The following is a 19,250-nucleotide window of genomic DNA, read 5'->3' on the forward strand; positions in this document are numbered from 1 at the left end:
CATTTGATATAACCAGTCAATATTACCATGACCCTTCACAAATTGCTCAAAAGTACAGCTAAGCCAAAATTATCATTTTGCCCCTATAGCTACATCTAACTTCTTAAGTACCACTGATCCTTCTAATGAGCAATAAATCATAGTCCAACTATGACTAAATCCCCTACGGGCCAGGAGAGGGTGTAGCGCTACATTGTTCAAGTTTCGAAATCAAAGGACGAATCCTCAATCAGACGAATGTGTTATATAGTTGTATTCCCAACTCCCCAATCAGACGAATCCTCAAAATGGTAGGCTTGTTGAGTCGGCGATCTAGCCACTCTCACCCATACAAATCAAAGGACCGCCCTCATAGGCAGGAGTTCACAATTCACTCAGGATTTAGGTCATGTCACATATAGTCATCTTGGTGAAATGTAAGTCTCTATTATGAACGGTGTTATATAATGAAACTAGACATTTCGTGTTTTGGTCTTATACAAACTCCTTTGTGTAGAATACTCCCGCTCACATGTCTTCACATGAATGATTAGGATTAGATCATTTGTAGCACTTTACGACAATTGTAATATCTGCAAAGCGGGTCGTACTCATAGTGTCACCAGGATACAGGATAAGGTATCCAGCCTTATCCATCTACTATAGACCATTTAGGTTATCACTTAAATATGATCCACTTGTGTGTTTCTGCATGCATGTTTAATCTACAGAAAATAACCTTGGATGTTAGTTTATTGGTTTGTGGGTTTAATGCTACTAAATGTCAAATAAAATATATCATATTTTATTAAATAAATAAAATGTTTGTATAATACAATTACAAATTACAAAACCTTACGAGATTTAGGGCATCAACCCCAACAATCTGATGTCTGGGCAAGAGAAGCAAGCTTATGAGCTATATAATTGTAATTGAGCTTAACAAAATAGAAACCTTACTAGCACCACAACGATGAAAAGTACAAAGAGTATCCATGAAATTTCAAATCTCATTGAAATATCGAGTAGAGTTTGTTAGAAGGCACCTAAGAATCAAAGAATCATTCTCCTTAGAAGATTAATACTAGCTTTCAAAGCCTTGGAAAACTTGAATAAAACAACAAATAAAGAAAAAACATAAAAACTTGCCCAAAAGAACCTAAAAGCACATCTCAAAGAAAAACAGATCTCAAGGAGTTACATTCAAATTAATTTCATGCCACTTAGAACAACAAAGAAGCACATTGAAAACCAAACAGCTTGATAATTCACTTAAGAAATGCAAGGTAGTAACATGGATTAGAAGGATATGTTTCCTCCAAATATAGTAATTAATGGCAGCATATCAGGCTACTCTCTAAGCCTTTCACCTCATACTATTGCACTTTGCAGTATAAAATGACAAATCTAGTCAAACTTTATGCTCCACCGAGATGCTATAAGAGAGCACATCTCTCCACATAGTTCAACTAAAAGAGAAGTCAAAGAATAAATGATTGTAAAGACTCAAGTACTCCATTATTGTAAAAAAAACAAACAATCAATGGGGACATTTGTGATCCCAGGTCTATAACCTATCTCTCAAAGTTTTTGATGATCCTACATTGAAAAATCATGGGACCTCATATTCTTTATTAGATAGATGAATTATTTCTCTCATTGTCAAGTAGTTTTGAGATATTTTGAGATTGAACCTCATATTATCTAATATGGTATTAGAGTTAATAAAGATCAAACGGGTATTCGATCCAAAAAATTGGGAATCGATCTAAGAATTTTGAACTCAAACACTATTTTGAGGAGGTAAGTTGAGAATCCCACATTGAAAAATCGAGAGATATGAAAAAAGTACTTCCGTCTTCTTGTAAGCTTCTGTCTTCTTGTAAGTTAACTTAAATTTCTATGCGCAAGAGAGAATTAAAGTTGTGGTCCATCTCAAGTTATAAATTCAACTTCATCTTTTCATTTTTGATACGTTACCCAAAAAAATGGCTATTCACTTTGTGGTGGAGGTCCCTTTAGGGTGGCCATTTTTCATCCATACAACTAGATATATTGGAGGGTAAATAAGGTCTTGATAAAATGTGAATGGATATTTTTTAAAAACAGAAAAAAAAAAACCATAAAATTAGTTGAAGTTAACTAATCATTTCACTATTTTTAAAATAAGCTAGAGTTTTGTGTTTACATTATTAATTTCGTGAAAATAATAGTGAAATTGTCATGTTATATTTCATCAATTTTGAATGATATATAAAAGAGAAAGTTGAATCACCTCTTATGACGATATCGAATCCATAGACATATGAAAGTGTTAGATATGTTGATTATCAGGATGAAATAGGGTATTTTGATAATTGCAATATTTGTTTTCATTGAAAGTGTTTTTTTTTTTAATTAATAATATGATCTAAGATTTAATCCATCCAAATTCAAACGATTTTGGTTAACATAATCAATTTGTCTGAATAACTTAATTTAGACTAAAGTAAGCTGATGGTTTGTATTTACATTATTTAAGTGTTTATCATTTTCGCTATTTTTTACAACTTTGAAATAAACGACTAGAACAATAAAAAAATTGGTCCATTGTAACTCATTTCATAAAAATATACTTAAATTTAAACATGTAATCTAACTACGTTTGTCTCTTTTCGAAGTAATTAAGATGATTGTGTTTGTTTGTTAGGAGTTAATTCGAACTTGACAAAATAAGTAAAAAATCAAAAAAAGGTAGGTCGAAGATAAAGTGGATTTAGTTCAAATAAATTCAGTACCGACGAATCATTGATCTAGTCATATCTAATCCTAATTTATGTAGTATGATGAAAAATTCATCTCATCTTCATCCTAGTAGGAAAAAGTAAACTTCTAGTCATACTCCCTAAAATACATCAATATAACTTTATATGAGATAACTTGAATTTGACTCTCAAATTCTTTAGCTTCCATATTCTTTCACTTTTTGACTTAAGCCTAGAGTGTATGCGACAAATACGACATAGATGTGCAGATTTTCTCTTTTACAGGTCACGTTCTTCTCCCTTTCGAACAAATTTATTACCGACATCACCTGAAAGTCAAGTGTTTTTCCTCGTCTGAATTTCAACATCAACGTTGTTTAATGAAAGTTGATGTAATTTGTATTGGTACCAGATGGATATGTTTCTAATGTAGTTTTATATTAATTTTCTCCATAAAAAACAATCAAAGAAAATAAGATAAAAAAAAAAAAGAAAATCACATAAATTCCAAAATCAAATTTATTTATAAACGGTAAAAACTAAGTGCCTGTTTGGAATGACTTAGAAAAAAATGTTTTTCAAAAATTTATTTTCATTTAAACACTTTTGATAAAAACTCTTTAAAATGAAACACACATATATTTGGCAACTCATTTTCAAAAATTTTATATATTTGGTTTCTTATATGCTAAAAGTGTTTTTATTAATGTCAAATTACTATAGAGAAATTTCACAGCGATAGTGGTGGCCAAAGTTGACAACAGCGTTTGCTGGAAATGGTGGTCGAAGGTTTGTCGAAGGTGGTGGCAGGAGGTAGGCCGACAGGGGTCGCTTGAAGTGGTGGCTAGAGGTTTTTCCGCAACAGTTATATGAGGTTGTGATCGAATTTCAAATTAGAAAGAGATTAACCATTATACTCGAAATTCATTTTTCTAAAAATTGGTTTGAAGTGTTTATCTTAATCCAATTTATTTAATAAACTCATTTTTCCAAAATCTATTTTAAGTGGTTGTCAAACACTTGAATTTTTTCAAAATAACTTATTTTAAAAATTTATCACTTGAAAATGTATTACAAACGTACAAGTTATTACATAATAAAAAGTAACATTTACTTTTTTATAAAATTTTATCAAATATGGATTGAATCATTACAAATTGTAAAATACAGGGACTAGGTCTTATTTATTATAGGTTAGAAACTAAATTTTCACATATTTAAAAATGCATGGCGTTACAAATTAAAATTTATGGATTTATATATATATAAAGGAACTAAATTATTATTTAACCCGATAAAACGATAAAATTACGTATTTGCGAATTGGAGGGAACCCCAAATTTCAAATCCTCCAACTTTGGCGGTTGATATCAGTCGGCATTTTGAGAATCAGAAATGACGCCGGAAAATCTCCTCCATCTCCTTCAAACCACCCAAAAGTGCACCTTCGGATGTCCGATCATCGACCGCTCCGCCGGCGGCGGCGTCGCCTGTAGCTCCCTCACTGAAATCGTCGCCGAAAGCGGCTGCGGCAAAACCCAACTCTGTCTCCAGCTCTCCCTCTACGCTCAGCTCCCTCTCTCCAATGGCGGCCTCAACGCCTCATCTCTCTACATCCACACCGAGTTCCCTTTCCCCTTCCGACGTCTTCAACAGCTTTCCCAAGCATTTTCCTCTTCATATCCCCAATTTTCTAATCCCTCCGATCACATCTTTGTCGAACCGGTTCACTCTGCCCACCAACTGTTCGACATAATGCCCAAGATAGAATCCTTCCTTAAAAATTCAAATTCCCAATTGCCCATCAGGCTTATTGTAATTGATTCAATTGCGGCGTTGTTTCGCTCTGATTTCGACAACACCCCATCTGATCTCAAGCGGAGATCATCTCTGTTTTTCAAGATTTCTGGGAAGTTGAAGTTGTTGGCTAAGAGGTATTCTTTGGGTGTGGTGTTGACGAATCAGGTAGTTGATTTGATCGGTTCTTCTGATGGATTGAATGCTTTAAGAATTGGGAATTTGAAGTTCTTGAGTTCGTCGGGACGACAGGTTTGCCCGGCGCTGGGGCTGGCGTGGGCTAATTGTGTTAATACAAGATTGTTTCTGTCAAGAAATGAGGAAATTGTTGGAGAAGGTGAAGGGATGATGAATGGAAGTGAATTAGTGCAAAGAAGAACTAGAAGATGGCTTCATGTTGTTTTTGCTCCACATTTGCCTAAATCATCTTGTGAGTATGTAATTAATAGAGAAGGAGTTGTGGGAGTTGAAAGCCAATGACCTCTTCTTATCAACTTATTAATTTTGTGGGGGAGAACTAAAGTTTGTATGATCTATGTTTTGGTTTTGATGAATTATAGAAATTTTAGTGTGTGTAACCTCCATTTTGATTGGTACTTTTTTTTTTTCAGTACATCGACACGTGGATTAGGGGATTCAAACCTTTAATCTCCAAGGTTGATGGTGTATGTCCACTTGAGTTATACATTTATAGTATTAAATTTTTGTCGATATCTTAATAGTTCCACGTTACTATAGGGGTCGACATTTATATTTTCATTATATCGTAGAAAAATCCATAAAGCATCAAATATAAGCAATAGAATAATATTAATGTAAATATAATAATAAATATTAAACATGTTAACTTGATTAAAATTTATAAAATGATTTTTTATTAATTTAAAAATATTAAAAATATTTTATTTTCTAGAAATATCCATCGATATCGATATTTATCGATATTTCCATTGACATTTTCAAAAAATTAAGACATCGACATTTTCATTGACTTCAACATTTTTAACTTTGGTTACACTCAAATTTGCAATTAGTGAGTTTTTTACTTGTGAAAATTTGAGTTGAAATATAAAAGGTAGATATCGTAGATAACAAAAAGTTTTTTAAAAAAAATCAACAACAAATTAGTCTTGATACTACATTCAAGATATATTGAAAGTAAATGAATTAAAATTAAATAAAATTCAAAATATAGGAACCAAAATGATATTTAAACAAAAAAATCAATTATTAAGATAATTTATTGTCATTGTTAAATGGAATTTTGGCCGATCACAAGTTGTCATGTCATCGCAATGAAATCCCGAGCTTGTTGTGAAAATTATAGACAGTATCGAGCTGAGCAATTAAAGTCGCCCAACCAAATTCAAACCCATGATAATATTTTGGGTCAAATTAAGGATTGAGGTCACCAAAAGCAATTGGGTTCAAGCCCATGTAAGGTCCATGAAAAAATCTTTATAAATAAAGGTTTTACCCCTTCATTTGAGGAAGGGGGATTGTTGGAAGAAATCAAAGGCTGAAGCTCTGAAAACTGAAATTCCAAAGCTCTAAAGCTCTATTGAAGAACACAAATCCCTTGAAGATCAAAAGACATACTAAATCTCTGAAGACTAAAGCTAGAGATGTTCAATTTTCCGGCAAGGAGTGAGGGGGAGGGGGGAATTCCCCATGAGCTAAACGAGGAAGGGGATGAGGAATGGATTCCCCGTCTTAGCCCTTGCCCACGCCCCGATTAACCTCTATTTATTTGTTTAGTATAATTATTTAATGTTATGTTGTTGTTATTATATAAATATTACATTTAAATTTCAAGTTTGACTGTTTATTGGTCAAGATAATGAATATGTCTAAATTGAATATTTAAATTTAGATTATATATGTGAATAATTTAATTTATATTCATTTATTTCTACTAAAAAAGTTGATTAATTTTTTTAGGCCAAAATTTGAATAATTTATCTTTAAATTCAAATTGTCATGTAAAACTAACCATAATAAATAATTTAGTAATAAAGTTAATTATTTAATTAAAAATTTTCCACATTAGTGATTTGAATTAATTAGTTTTTTCAAAAAAAAAAAAACTAATAGGAAAAAAATTTCCGCAGGGAATCCAATCCCCGTCAATTTCCCTGGAAAATCCCCGCCTCAATCCCTGGGGAATGAAATGGGGACGGTCCCTATCCCCGCCTTATCCCATGGACATCTCTAGCTGAAGCTCTCAAGATCCAAATACTGAAACTCCCAAGTCTTGAAGACCAAAGCTCTTAAGCTCTTAAGTGCTGGAGATTGAAGCTTTTCAAGTTCCAAATACCGAAGCAATCAAGTTCTAAATAACTAAAGACCGAAACTATTAGAAGCTTCAAAGTTCGACAAATTGGCCGTATCTTCACAACCTACAAGCTAAATATTCAATCTCCTCAAACTCAAGGAAAAGCTCACAAGTAGGTCAACAAGTCAGAGGTCAATCCAAGCCGATCAACAAGCCAAAGGTCGATCCAAGCTGATCAACAAGTCACAAGACGATTCAAACTTATCAACAAGCCCAAAGGCTACTCCAAACTAATCAACAACTCCAAAAGTCGATCCTCCAACAAGATCATCAAGCCCAAAGGCTGATTATCCAAGAAGATCAGCAAGCTTAAGGATTAAAGTCTAAAGACTACTCTAAGCTAATTAGCAAGTCCAAAGAACGATCCTCTTAGAAGATCAACAAGCAAGGATTAACGTTTACTTTTCGAGAGAAAGAAATAAAAGATCAAATATTAGAGATTGTACTCACTGTATTATACTGAAATTAATATAAATATACATCCAAATTCTACGAATTAAATTTCTCTAAAAATCTCGTCAAACAGAAATACATTTTTTACTAAAGAACTTGTAATTAAAATAATTTTGCTAAGAATATTTATTTGGAACCAATTCCAACCGCACTTTGAAGGGTTAAGTTTCTAGGTAATATTGTGTAATATTGTTTTGTTAGTATTGGATTTAACATATTCATTTTACTATAAATGCATTATAAAGAAGAAATATACTTGTGCTTGTTGTTGATTTATTGATACAAATTATAATTAAATTTATTTTAACTCATCATCTCAAGTTTTTAGGTTGATGAATGCTTTTAAATGGTATTAGAACAGGTCATGTGCTTAAACCCCGGTAAAGTATTAATATAATTAAATTTAAGTTAAAATATCATTTTGGTCCCTAAATTTTGAGGTTTATTTAATTTTGGTCCATATATTCTTAAGAAATCTGAAATTTAGTCCCTGCCCCTTGTTTACTGTATATTTTTTTTCAAAATTTTTTTATTATTTTTAGCATTTCTACACTAAATTCTAAAAACGTATATTACATATTATATGTCATGACATGAAAACTAGTATTATTATTTAGCCAATTCTATTTTTGGGCTGCTAAACTTGGGTGGGTCTAAGCACGGGAACTGAGCCATGCAAAAATTAACTTTGGAGGGCTAAATTAAAGATTTATTAAAAATATGTGGACTAAAATTGGACATTTACAAATACATGGACTAGCCACAAAATATAGAAACCAAAATGATACTTTAACCTTAAAACTACAGCAACACGTCAACTTATACTTTTGAATTTATTAATTATTTAACACGATCCCTAATCAATAATAACACATAAACTCAACCTTTTGGCCTTTTAGCTTGATTAGTGATTTAACACACTACCACTTTGTGGGAAGTTCGACTCGAGAAATAATGAAAAGATCAAGGGATGAAGTTGTATTTAATGCTTCCATGTGCCCATCGTCATTGAACCTTTTTATAATTATGATCTTAGCTTGGTTTTTATTAAATTGGAGCCGCATTTAGTAGTTTTTCAAGGTTCACCATAATCCAATTCTTTTTGTGATTGCAATCATGTTCATATTAAGCTGTTTTTCTTCTTTTTGCTCCTTATAAGTAGACTATATCATGACAGCATTTTCTTCTATTCCTTGCAATGATCCAGCAGTTTCAAACTTTTCTTTTATGACTACAGTTATATTGTGATAGAAGTTCAATCCCGATACCGCATTAGGTTAAGGAATTAGACGATAATCGCTCCCGGCACCCCAATGCATGCTGTCCTCTTAGGCGTGCAAGCGCAACACTAAGTAGTCCAAGCCAATCCACGTAAACGAACAGTGGATAATCACATTTCTTAGAAGTACTAAATACAACTCCATGAATAGGCAAAATGAAAGTAGCAATAATGATACAAGATGCATGGGAAAATCATCCAAAAAGACATAATATGCCTCAGGAGGATCTCCACTGTAACATTACTCTTCTGTATTGGGGGGTCGATACTAATAAAGCAACAAAAATATTGATAATGGTAAGTATGAAAAAATAATAATGGCAGAAAGCTGTCATTTGTGTTCCAATTTGTTCGGTGTTTTTCACTTCCTTGTGGAGTCTGTATCTTTGAACATTAGTTTGTTTTCATGAATTCAATGAAAAAAATTCTCTCTGGTTAAAAAATAATAATAATGGCAAAATGCCCGAATATATTTATTTACACGGGTGATGTTCTATGTGACATTTAACAATTCAACCAGAGTACCAGACATTTACAAACTTTGCAGCCGCAACAATAATGAATGCATACCTTATTCCCATTTTCAGCTTAGGGGTGGCATGGAAACTCAGCACATGAATGTTATGTTATTGTTCTTCAAACACCTGTAGACTCAACTAGTTAAGATATATGTCCACGACGATCAAGATGTCAAATATTCAAATTTTCCCCACTCAACTTGTTAACTCAAAATAATAATAATAATATTAAATTTTCATCGACATGTTGATATTTCCATCTATATTTCCACATTTTCATGGATTTGACATCTAACATGAAGCGTAAATCGACATTTTCATTGTATCATAAAAAAATCCATGAAGCATAAAATAATAAGCAGCAAAATGTCATTAATGTAAATATATTATAAATAATAGACATGTTAACTTATTTAAAAATAATAAAATGTTTATTTGTTAATATAAATATTTTTTTTGAATATTTTGTTTTTATAATTTTTTCAGAAATACATCGAAATCAACATTTTACTGCTATTTCGATCAAAAAAGAAGAATCTTTGAGCATCCATTTTCAACTTTTCAGATTCTTTAAGCATCCAAATTTGAGTAATCTACTTAGCAAATTCACATCACTTCCCTATATCTCATTTTGTGGTATCTAAGGCATTCTGCTGGGCTGCCATATAAACCTTGTAATCAACACCTTATCTATGAGAAGTTAATAGAGTGAAATATAATTTTATAACAAATAAAATAACTCTCTCTCTTTCAAGAACTTAGCCCAAGTTTTCATGGTAGTTTTAACTTATGTTTAATGGTTTTCCTTTAGTGGTAACTATGGTTTGGATCAAGGATCAAGATCAAAATGTGACATTGATTGGTGATAATAAAAGGAAAACAAGGGACATGAAAATCTTCGCAAGTTAATTAAGCTCTCTAAAACCTATATAACACACAGAATATAAGGGCATACCTGTTACGATCGAAAATGTTGTCTGTATAATCGACTCAAAGTCTCAAGCTGAATAAAAGACAATGGGCACTGCAAGAGAATATTGGGAAGAACAATAAAGGGGAACTGTCATTAGCAAGATTTACATAAAGAGACCAAAGGGATTTAGTCACTACAGTGTATGCAATCAAGCTTATCTGAATTTAGAACCATTTACATCAATTAAGATCTCATGACATACCAAACCATCATAAGACAGAGACATTATATGATTCATTAAGTCCAAATCTTATGGTCTAAGCCAGTAACCAGCAATCCAATCATCAAGACGAGATATAAAAATGGCTAATTGAAATAGGAATTAACTGGTACCAGCTCTGGAAGGCTAACAGGTACTTTCTTTTTTTATATATATATAGAAACAACTGCTTTCATTGATATTGGAAAAGAATAGTTAATTGAATACGATATGAACATATTGTAGTCAGTTTGTCACTGGTTTACAAAATCATAGAAATACATGGAGTTAGAGAAAAGACAAAAAAAAGTGAAGAAGTCAGATCCCAATATCAACACAAAAACAAGTCATCCATTGTAAACAATACCTGTCTTGTACTTGGATTTGAAAATCTCATTTTCCCCTTGTCCACTTCTACCCCATAAAGTTTTTTATTTTCTTATTCTTATTTATTGTTGCAACTATCAAATTTTTCAAAATTTTTGTGTGCTTGCCCTTTAAATCTTAGAGCCCTCTTATCAATTGAACCAATAGGTCACTGCCATGTTTGAGAATACCAAATCTTCCAGTTATTTCCGCATTTTGCAAGGGAAAACGACAAAGCATAAGAACATGATCTAGCTTCCTCCAAATCTCAATAAATACACATCTCTTCATGTTAAGGTACAAGGAAGAATATATCTTCATGCAACCGCTTGATGGTATCAGACATAAGCTACCAGCCTCATGAAAACCTCTACCTTTATGAATACCTGGCTCCAATCCAGGGCTTTCCAAAGCAAATTCAGAAGACCTCTTCAACCTCAAGCTCAAGTATGATCAAGAAAATATAAAAAGACTCCTATTCTAGATAGATAAAATGTAGGGTTAACATAGATAGGAGAAAGAATCTCCTTTCACATAAGGACAGGATGGTTGATAGGAGATTCACGTTCATATGAAAAAAGGAACATCTTGTTTGTGGAGCCTTTACATGACTTCTAGGTCTTCCATCAACAGAAATTAAAAAAGAAAAAAAAGGTTGGAGAAATTCACCCATCAACGCAACCTTTTTATCCAAGAACAAAATGCTTAGAACTCTAAAAGATATCACTTCCCCAGATCATTATCCTTTTCTAAATAAATATTAGAAACAGCCCATCCTTTACCTTGCTCCTACATTCTTTGATTATTAAATGAGAGCAATGCAAGACAGTTATACATTTTAACCAAAGAAATTTGACTTTGGAAATAGTAGATTAAATGACCTGACCTCTTTTGACCTTGAAAATTGAATCTATGCTAATAGTTCGTGAGTATGGCTGGAACTAAATAAGACCATTTTGAGTAATGGCTCTTTTGACCTCAGAAGTGCATTGATTTTTTTAATTATGGTTGGAAAGAAATAAGAGGATTAATTAGGATAAATGACATTCGTGGTCAGACCGTTTTGAATCAGTTCATCTCAAGCAGGTGTTCTCTATCTCATCGTTTTGCAATTTCTCTCTAAAGGTTATTAATTTGAATTGAAATGCTTTCATATTTCCTTTGTGATCAGTTTCTATCTTTCTTTTGCTTTGTATTCAGCTTTTCTTTTTGTTTCACTCATCTAGGAGCTTGTATCTTTGAGTATTAGACTCTTTTGATTAATTAAATTTGAAGTTGTCTAAAAAAACGTTTGACTGCCAGTGATGAGACTAACGAATTATGAATCAATATTCTGAAAGTCTCATATCATTTCCAATATAAGAGGGTTAGTCAAGCATTAGACAATAAGATCTCCCCGAACCTTTTCAATTAATCAGAAAGAAAGTATATCTAAAACCATGTAATTTCTTGGAGTAAAGATTCTCTACACATAAATAGCATGCTTCAAATTAAATCCAAATTTCGTAAAATTCTAAAACTCGAATGCTGCACAACCTTGAGAAAAATTAGAAACTCACCGATCAAGAATATAGTCAACATCAATGCAAGAGTAAATTGAACAGAACATGTAAGCTGAAGATGCCAGGGTCTGTATATCTGTCGCTGCTGAACCCTACCAAAGAGCTGAGAGAAAATGTACAGTTACAGTTACATTACATTAGGAGCCCATAATGGCACAATTACACATAACAAAATATACTTTGTTTCATGTTCAAATGAATGTTTGGAATGGGAATAGATTGTATTCTATACATAACAAAAAAATGATTGAACATGGATTCATGCCTCATTATTTCATACAATAGTATGGATAACTTTTTTTCCATTGCAATAAGAAATTATAGCTACATCAGGTACATTATAAGATAACAGCCAAAAAACTACTAAAACTTTTGTTTCCTATCAGACAAGAAAATAGAAAACTAACAAACAAACTAAACCAAGTCTGACAGAATGAAGCAGTTCCCTGCAATGCTCACCTGAGAAAAATTTCCACATCCGCGTTTCCAGAAGACTGATCCTGATTTTCCTTTTCTTGAAACTTCTAGACTTGTAATAGACTGTTTTCTCTCTTGATTTTCATCCACAATTACAATTTGCAGGTCAGGAGCAGTTGGTGGACTTGCTCTCCTTGCCTTTGTTGATCTATCCATTTTGCATAGTGCATCATCTACTCTTCTAAAACTTTCTTTCACTTCCAAATCTTTGACTTTCTGTGAGTCTATGTCTACAGCATTGGCATATTCAGTACCCTTCATTTTAGAAGAATTACTTGAGCTACAGGTAGAAGTAAGTTTCATATCTGCCACTACTCGTTCATGATTCTCATATATAGAATTTTTTGCTGAAGACCTACACACAGATGATTCAGTTTTTGCACTTTGTGGAACTTGCGATATGCCAGAGAGAAATGTAGCCAAATCATCGCATTCTTCCTCATTTAGATTTACCCATCGAAGTGGCTGCTTGCCCTCTTTGTCATAAGATTTTCTTAAAGCAGCTTCAACATGGGAAATTTGATTTCCAATGGCTGCAATAAATAGTCCATGTCTTTCCAACAAATGTTCTTCATTTCTGGAGCGATAGCTAACTCTAACAGCTTTCGTAAATTCTTCCAGCTAAATGTCAACAGAAAAACAACACTCGTCATTGTGATTTATAAAAAAATAGAGATCTAGTTTCAAATAAATCAATGTAGAAATATGGTTTGACTATCAAACAAGCCTCATTGTTATCATTCTAGTTATACATCTATCATCTAAAAATCTTACTTGGCACTCCATTAGATTTTCGAAAGTATATCTGAAATTTTCATGGCATTAAGAAATAGAACAAATGCATTTTTTTTTTTTTTTGTTCAATTCAGTATCCTACCTGCCATTTGGCTGTGCCAAGAGCCATTTGAACCTCCCGACGGAGTTCATCCAAATCATCGGGACTTATCCCTTCTCTTTTCTCTCTTATCCATGTTCTATATGCAAACTCCATTCTGAAACAAAAAAACCAATAGAAGAATCAATATAGGAGAAAGAGGCAATACAATAGAAAAATCTTTGACTAGCTAAAGTTTAATGGCCTAGGAAATAGTCAACAAATGAAGAAAGCAGTTGAATCCCTTTAAACCCCATTAAGCATATAAACTTCTAGAATTCAGAGCAGCTTTCCAAATGCAGCAAATAGAAAATAAAACACAGAACATAAGCTTCTTAAATTATGTTCTCGAAACATCACTAAACTCATCCAACAAAAACATAAAACATAATCTTAAGTCTCTTGAAAAGAAAAAATACGAAGAGAGAAGAATAAGAAACTAACATTAAGAACTCAAAACACCCATAAACCGATCGTTACAGACTCAAATAAAACTAACCCAGAAAAGAACCCAATCAATTCTACAACAAATCGAAATAAAACTCAATCAAACATGGAGAGAAACAAAAAGGGTAAAACCCAAATCAAAGAAATAGTAAAAAAAAAAAAAAACGTACGTATCGGCAGATTCTTGGACCTGCTCGGCGGCAGAAAAGAACCCATCCTTCTTCCACAAATCGAAACTATTTGCAACTAGCATTGTGGGAAAAAAGGGGGTGGAAAAAAACAGAGGAGAGATTATGAAAGAAGGAAGAACAGGGGTTCAAAATCAAAGTTCATCAAAATGGGAAAATGAAATGTTGATTCGATGGTAGAAATGGGGAGGTAAAAGGGTTTGATTGTTGAGTAATTTGGTGTATTGGGTGCTTGAGAGAAGCAAGAACAGAGATGAATACGAGGAGGCAAAGCTTCACACAGACATGAGACAGAGATGGAGCTGTCTCTGTTGTTGTGTTGATTCTTTCTTGCACAATTCCCCACCTTTCCTTCTACAAGCTAATAATTAAGAGAAAGAGACTCAAAATTTGTAAATAAATACTAATTAATAATCAGAAAAATGTTAAAATAACATTTGACTCCAATATCCACTATGCCTTAAGAGTATAATTTTAAAGTTTTAATATGTTTTTTAATAACACTTAGATTTAGGTGAGCAAGGTAATTTTTTAGGGGGAAAATACATTTTTGCCACTATATTTTTTTTTTTTGTTTAGTTTTCATTTGGTACTTGAATTCCAAAAGGTTATACATTCACTCTTTAAATTTTAGATTTGGTTTCGATGTAACATTAGGTTTCAAAATGTTACATTTCTATCATTGAGATTTGAATTTTGTTTCAATTTATTTTTTAAGCTTCTTGATTAATACTTTTAACTTTTATATTTTATTAAATACTTTCTTTTAGTTATTGGCATTAATTTTTCTAAATTAATTTAAAGTAATTATAAAGTGAAATTTTAAATTTAATTTTAATAGTGATGAAATAGTGAAAATTAGTTAATTATACTTATTTTAAATTAATTAATAAAAATTAACACTAATAGTTGAGAGTAAGTATGTAACGAAAAATCAAGATTAAAAGTATAAATCTTGCAATTTAGGGATCAAATTGAAATAAAGTTTAAATCTCAATTGTGAAATTGTAATATTTTAAAATTTAGGGACTAAATTGAAATCAAACTAAAAACTTAAAAAGAATAAATGTCTAACATTTTGAAATCTATAGATCAAATGGAAACTATACTCAAAATCTAAGGACCAAAAAGATAATTTTCCTAATTTTTACTAAAAACGAATTTAAATAATAATAACAACAATAATAACTTTTCAAAATAAAATATGTGATTATGGTTCTAAAATGTATAGTAGAAATGTTAAAATATAATAAAAAAAAATCAAAATCAACAATAAACTATCCATAAAATTAAGTTTAAAATTTGTTGAAGATACAAAAACAAATTTCAACAAGTTTCAAAATATAGTGACCAATAGTATTTTAACATAATAACAATTGTTAATATTATTTTTATTGTAGAATCAACTTTCATTTTTTTTTTTTTTGATCGAGTGGATTTAGTTTAGTGGTAATTAGTAAGTAATCTCTCACTTGAAATTGAAGGTTCAATTTCCCTATTCTCATATAATTGGTGTACTGAAAAAACTTCATTTTCCTCTAAATATATGTTATTGGTGTGTGATATTGAGATCAAAAATGTTTGTGTATATATATATATATCGTCAATTGTGTGTGGGGTGGAGGATTCGACATTTAACTTACTGGTCGATAATATCTGTCCTAACCATTTAAATTATATTTATGTGAATATGCATATGGGATGAGAGTGGGAGGATTTGAAATTCTCATTTTTTTCAAAAACCAAATAGTAGAAACTTATGAATAGAAGTATCCTTTATAAGTTAATTTTCAAAAACCAAAAATTCGAAATAAAATAATAACTAATAAGGTATATCAGACGTTCACTTCACAGTAGACGATTTTGGCGAACTCATAAAAATTACTATTTTCAGTAGGAAAAAAAATTATAATACATGCATACATACAAACATGACTAGAAAATTGTAGAAGAAGGAATAAAATTGGTTAAAAAAAAAACTCACATTAAGAATTAAAATATATATTTACTCATTATATTAAAATCACTAAACTCAATCTAGTTACCAATTTGAATATAGTTCAACCGTTTAGATACAAAGTTATTTTAATTCTCGTGATATTTTTTTTTTAAATGGTTTAATTGAAATTTCATCACATGACTTTTGATCATTTATATGATGAATATGAACAATGAATGTTATATATAGACTATTTTAAAAAAATGTTACATTGATTATTAGGGATCTTATGTAATAATAGTGAAAATGTTGAATTACTAAGACTTTTGGTCCAAAAAATAAAAGATTAATCAAATATGGAAGGGAGAGACTAAATTTTATGAGGTGAAATTTATGAGTTAAAATAGGTTAAAAATCTTATTTCAGCCTTTCTATTTTGAAATTTGTTATATCCTATAGTTACAAATATCCAAATAATTTAGTACTCGTATATTTGATAAATCTTAACCTTCTAATTGGATTCAAAAAAGTGTAAGAAATGATTTTTAAATTATATGATTTGAAATTTAAAAAATGATTTTAAATTAATTAATTTATTTGGAACGAGAAAGATTTGAAATGAATATATTTAGGTCTCATTTAGCAACCATTTTATTTTTTGTTTTTAAAAATTAAATGGACAATATTTCTACTCCTAAATTTATTGTTTTGTTATCTATTTTTTATCGACGGTTTAAAAAACTAAGCCAAATTTTGAGAACTAAAAAAAATAGCTTTCAAAAAGTTGTTTTTGTTTTTGGAATTTTACTAAGAGTTCAACCATTGTATTTGCAAATATAGATGATATAGGCTTAATTTTCAAAAACAAAAATAAAAAATAAAATGGTTACAATACGAGACCTTAGAATTTTATGTTTGAATTGTAACAGAAAAAGAAAAGAAAGTTTAGAATTTAATAATATAGATTTTAACTATGATTTGTTAATTGAAAATTAAAGTTTGACAATGTTAATTAAGTAATTAACTTTCAGATCCTATGAAATCCTGCAAAATTCGAGTATTTTAGTCAAGAAAATTTTTAAAATAAAATAGGATTTGAAATCATTTTGAATTTTAAAATCGTTCTATTTTCTACAATACCAAACAACGGAATTCAATTGAAATTAATTATAAATTGAAATCCTTCAAAATCATGAATTTCTAACCATAAAGGCATTCTATGTCGTTAATTTATAGATAATTAATTCTTTATAAAAAAAATAATTATTCTCTATCGATCATCTATTTATAGATTCTAAAATCGTAGTGTCAGGGTCTCTTAAACAAAAATGTTAAAGAAATAATTATTATCATTATGCAAATTAAAATGGAATGATATTCAAACAACTTAGATCAAACTAATATTCTAACTTTAAAATATGTTTAGAAAAGAAAAAAGCTAAAATTAAAGTATTAAATTTCCAATAACTAAAGAAAAATAAATACAACAATCTCATGATTAAAAATAATACAAAATTCTGGAAAATTAAACATTAAAAACAGATTAAGATTTTCCAGCGGAAAATATGAAAATTATCAGCTGCTTCTCGTGCACAACATAATTGGACGGGGTGACAGCGAATACTTGCCACGTAATCAAAATAAGATTAATTAATGAGCAATTGATGACGTGGGAATGAATGATTGGATAGAAAAATAGGAGAGTTTCTAAGATTGCATGTGTGATAAATATAGACAGCGTCGGCAACAGGAGAGGAGATGAATGGGACAGGTTTGTTGAGCTGGCAATTTGAAGTGCCACTCTGTCAACTTTTTTTATTCACCACTAATTTTAAATTCTTGTGATTGAATCATCCAAAATTAAGTTACAATTTTAATGTATAAGTACTAGCTATCACTTCTCATATACTTTCATTCATATATCCTATCTATACTCAAAGTGTTAACTTTCAAATTTTAAAAATTGTCTATTAGGTCGAAGGAAAAAATATATATTTTTTTAAATAAAAAGAATGAAATTTTAGGCATGTGCACGGTTAATATTGTTATTGGATTGATGTGACTGTAACCACCGATAGTGGTTGTTGTTAAAGTTGATCGTTAGTGGTGATCATCAAAGTTAGTCATTAGAGGTAATTGTCAGAGTTTGGAGGTGGAGGTAGTCATCGAAATTGAATGCAGGATGTGGTATGTGTTCGCCAAAGGTAGTTGCCACTGAAATTGGTTGCAGGAGGTGATCTTTGAAGCCTATCATTGACAATGATTATATTGTTATCGAAGTGAGATGGTGATGGTCGATGACGGCATTAGATACGTTGGAAGGAGAGTGAGAGAGAAAGATATGAAAATGAAGTTCCTCAATAAGTGTAGATTTCAATGGTAAAGGCCATTGAAATTGATGAAGTTGAATAATTTGTGAAGTTGGTGGACCAACACCCTTGAAACAAATGAATCTTATGAATATATGTTTAGTAATATTTTCTTTTTTTGGGAAAATTACCTTTTTGGTACCTAAGTTTTGGGTTTAATTTCTATTTGGTCTATAGGTTTTAAAATATTACACATTTAATTCTTATATGTTTTGAGTTTGGTTTCAATTTTGTCCCTAAGTTTCAAAATATCATAATTTTACTTGACATTTGAATTCCGTTTCAATTTGGTCCCTAATTTCAAGATTTACATTTTTAACCATAACTTTTCACTAAACATTCATTTTTCATAAAGAAATGTTAACATAGGTTAATAAATTTAAAGTAATTTGAATTATAACTAATTAAATTTTACTATTTTTCATCACTTTTATATAAAATTTTAAAATTTCACTTAATAATGATTTTAAATCAATTTATAGACCTTGACGTCAATGATTGAAAGCAAATATTTAATGAAAAAATGAGATTAAAAATGTAAAATCTTAAAATCTAGGAACCAAATTAAAACAAAAGTCAAATCTCAAGAGTAAAATTATAACATTATGAAACTTATAGACTAAATTGAAACCAAAATTAAAAGTTAAGGACTAAATTGAAATCAAAATTCAAACTTAAAGACTAATTATGTAATATTTTAAAACGTTGGAACCAAATAGAAACTATATTCTAAGAGACCAATTTTTTTTCC

The 19,250-nt window shown here is 30.6% G+C and overlaps 2 protein-coding genes across 2 annotated transcripts; one reads left to right on the forward strand and one right to left on the reverse strand.

Annotated features, from left to right (window-relative positions):
• Positions 1–3,939: 3,939 nt before the first annotated feature.
• Positions 3,940–5,212, forward strand: LOC120080189 (DNA repair protein XRCC3 homolog). The gene has a single exon (XM_039034760.1). It carries the CDS (start codon positions 4,119–4,121, stop codon positions 4,998–5,000), a length of 882 nt encoding a protein of 293 aa, XP_038890688.1. The 5' UTR covers positions 3,940–4,118; the 3' UTR covers positions 5,001–5,212.
• Positions 5,213–8,921: 3,709 nt separating this feature from the next.
• LOC120080557 lies at positions 8,922–14,564 on the reverse strand. The gene is made up of 6 exons (XM_039035255.1): positions 14,174–14,564; positions 13,560–13,674; positions 12,665–13,303; positions 12,203–12,308; positions 10,061–10,129; positions 8,922–9,231 (listed from the first exon to the last, which is right to left on the reverse strand). Exons 1-5 carry the CDS (start codon positions 14,254–14,256, stop codon positions 10,104–10,106), a joined length of 969 nt encoding a protein of 322 aa, XP_038891183.1. The 5' UTR covers positions 14,257–14,564; the 3' UTR covers positions 8,922–9,231; positions 10,061–10,103.
• Between the last annotated feature and the right edge of the window lie 4,686 nt (positions 14,565–19,250).

The sequence above is a fragment of the Benincasa hispida genome, chromosome 6 (assembly GCF_009727055.1).
Source record: "Benincasa hispida cultivar B227 chromosome 6, ASM972705v1, whole genome shotgun sequence".
Lineage (NCBI taxonomy): Eukaryota > Viridiplantae > Streptophyta > Magnoliopsida > Cucurbitales > Cucurbitaceae > Benincasa > Benincasa hispida.

Bases quoted from the DNA above. Each gene is read 5' to 3' on its own strand.
- LOC120080189 (XM_039034760.1), top strand. From the start codon at position 4,119: ATGACGCCGGAAAATCTCCTCCATCTCCTTCAAACCACCCAAAAGTGC.
- LOC120080557 (XM_039035255.1), bottom strand. From the start codon at position 14,256: ATGCTAGTTGCAAATAGTTTCGATTTGTGGAAGAAGGATGGGTTCTTT. The intron at 13,675-14,173 runs GTACGTTTTTTT...TTTTTGTTTCAG, and splicing joins GTCCAAGAATCTGCCGATAC to AATGGAGTTTGCATATAGAA. The intron at 13,304-13,559 runs GTAGGATACTGA...GTTGACATTTAG, and splicing joins TTGGCACAGCCAAATGGCAG to CTGGAAGAATTTACGAAAGC.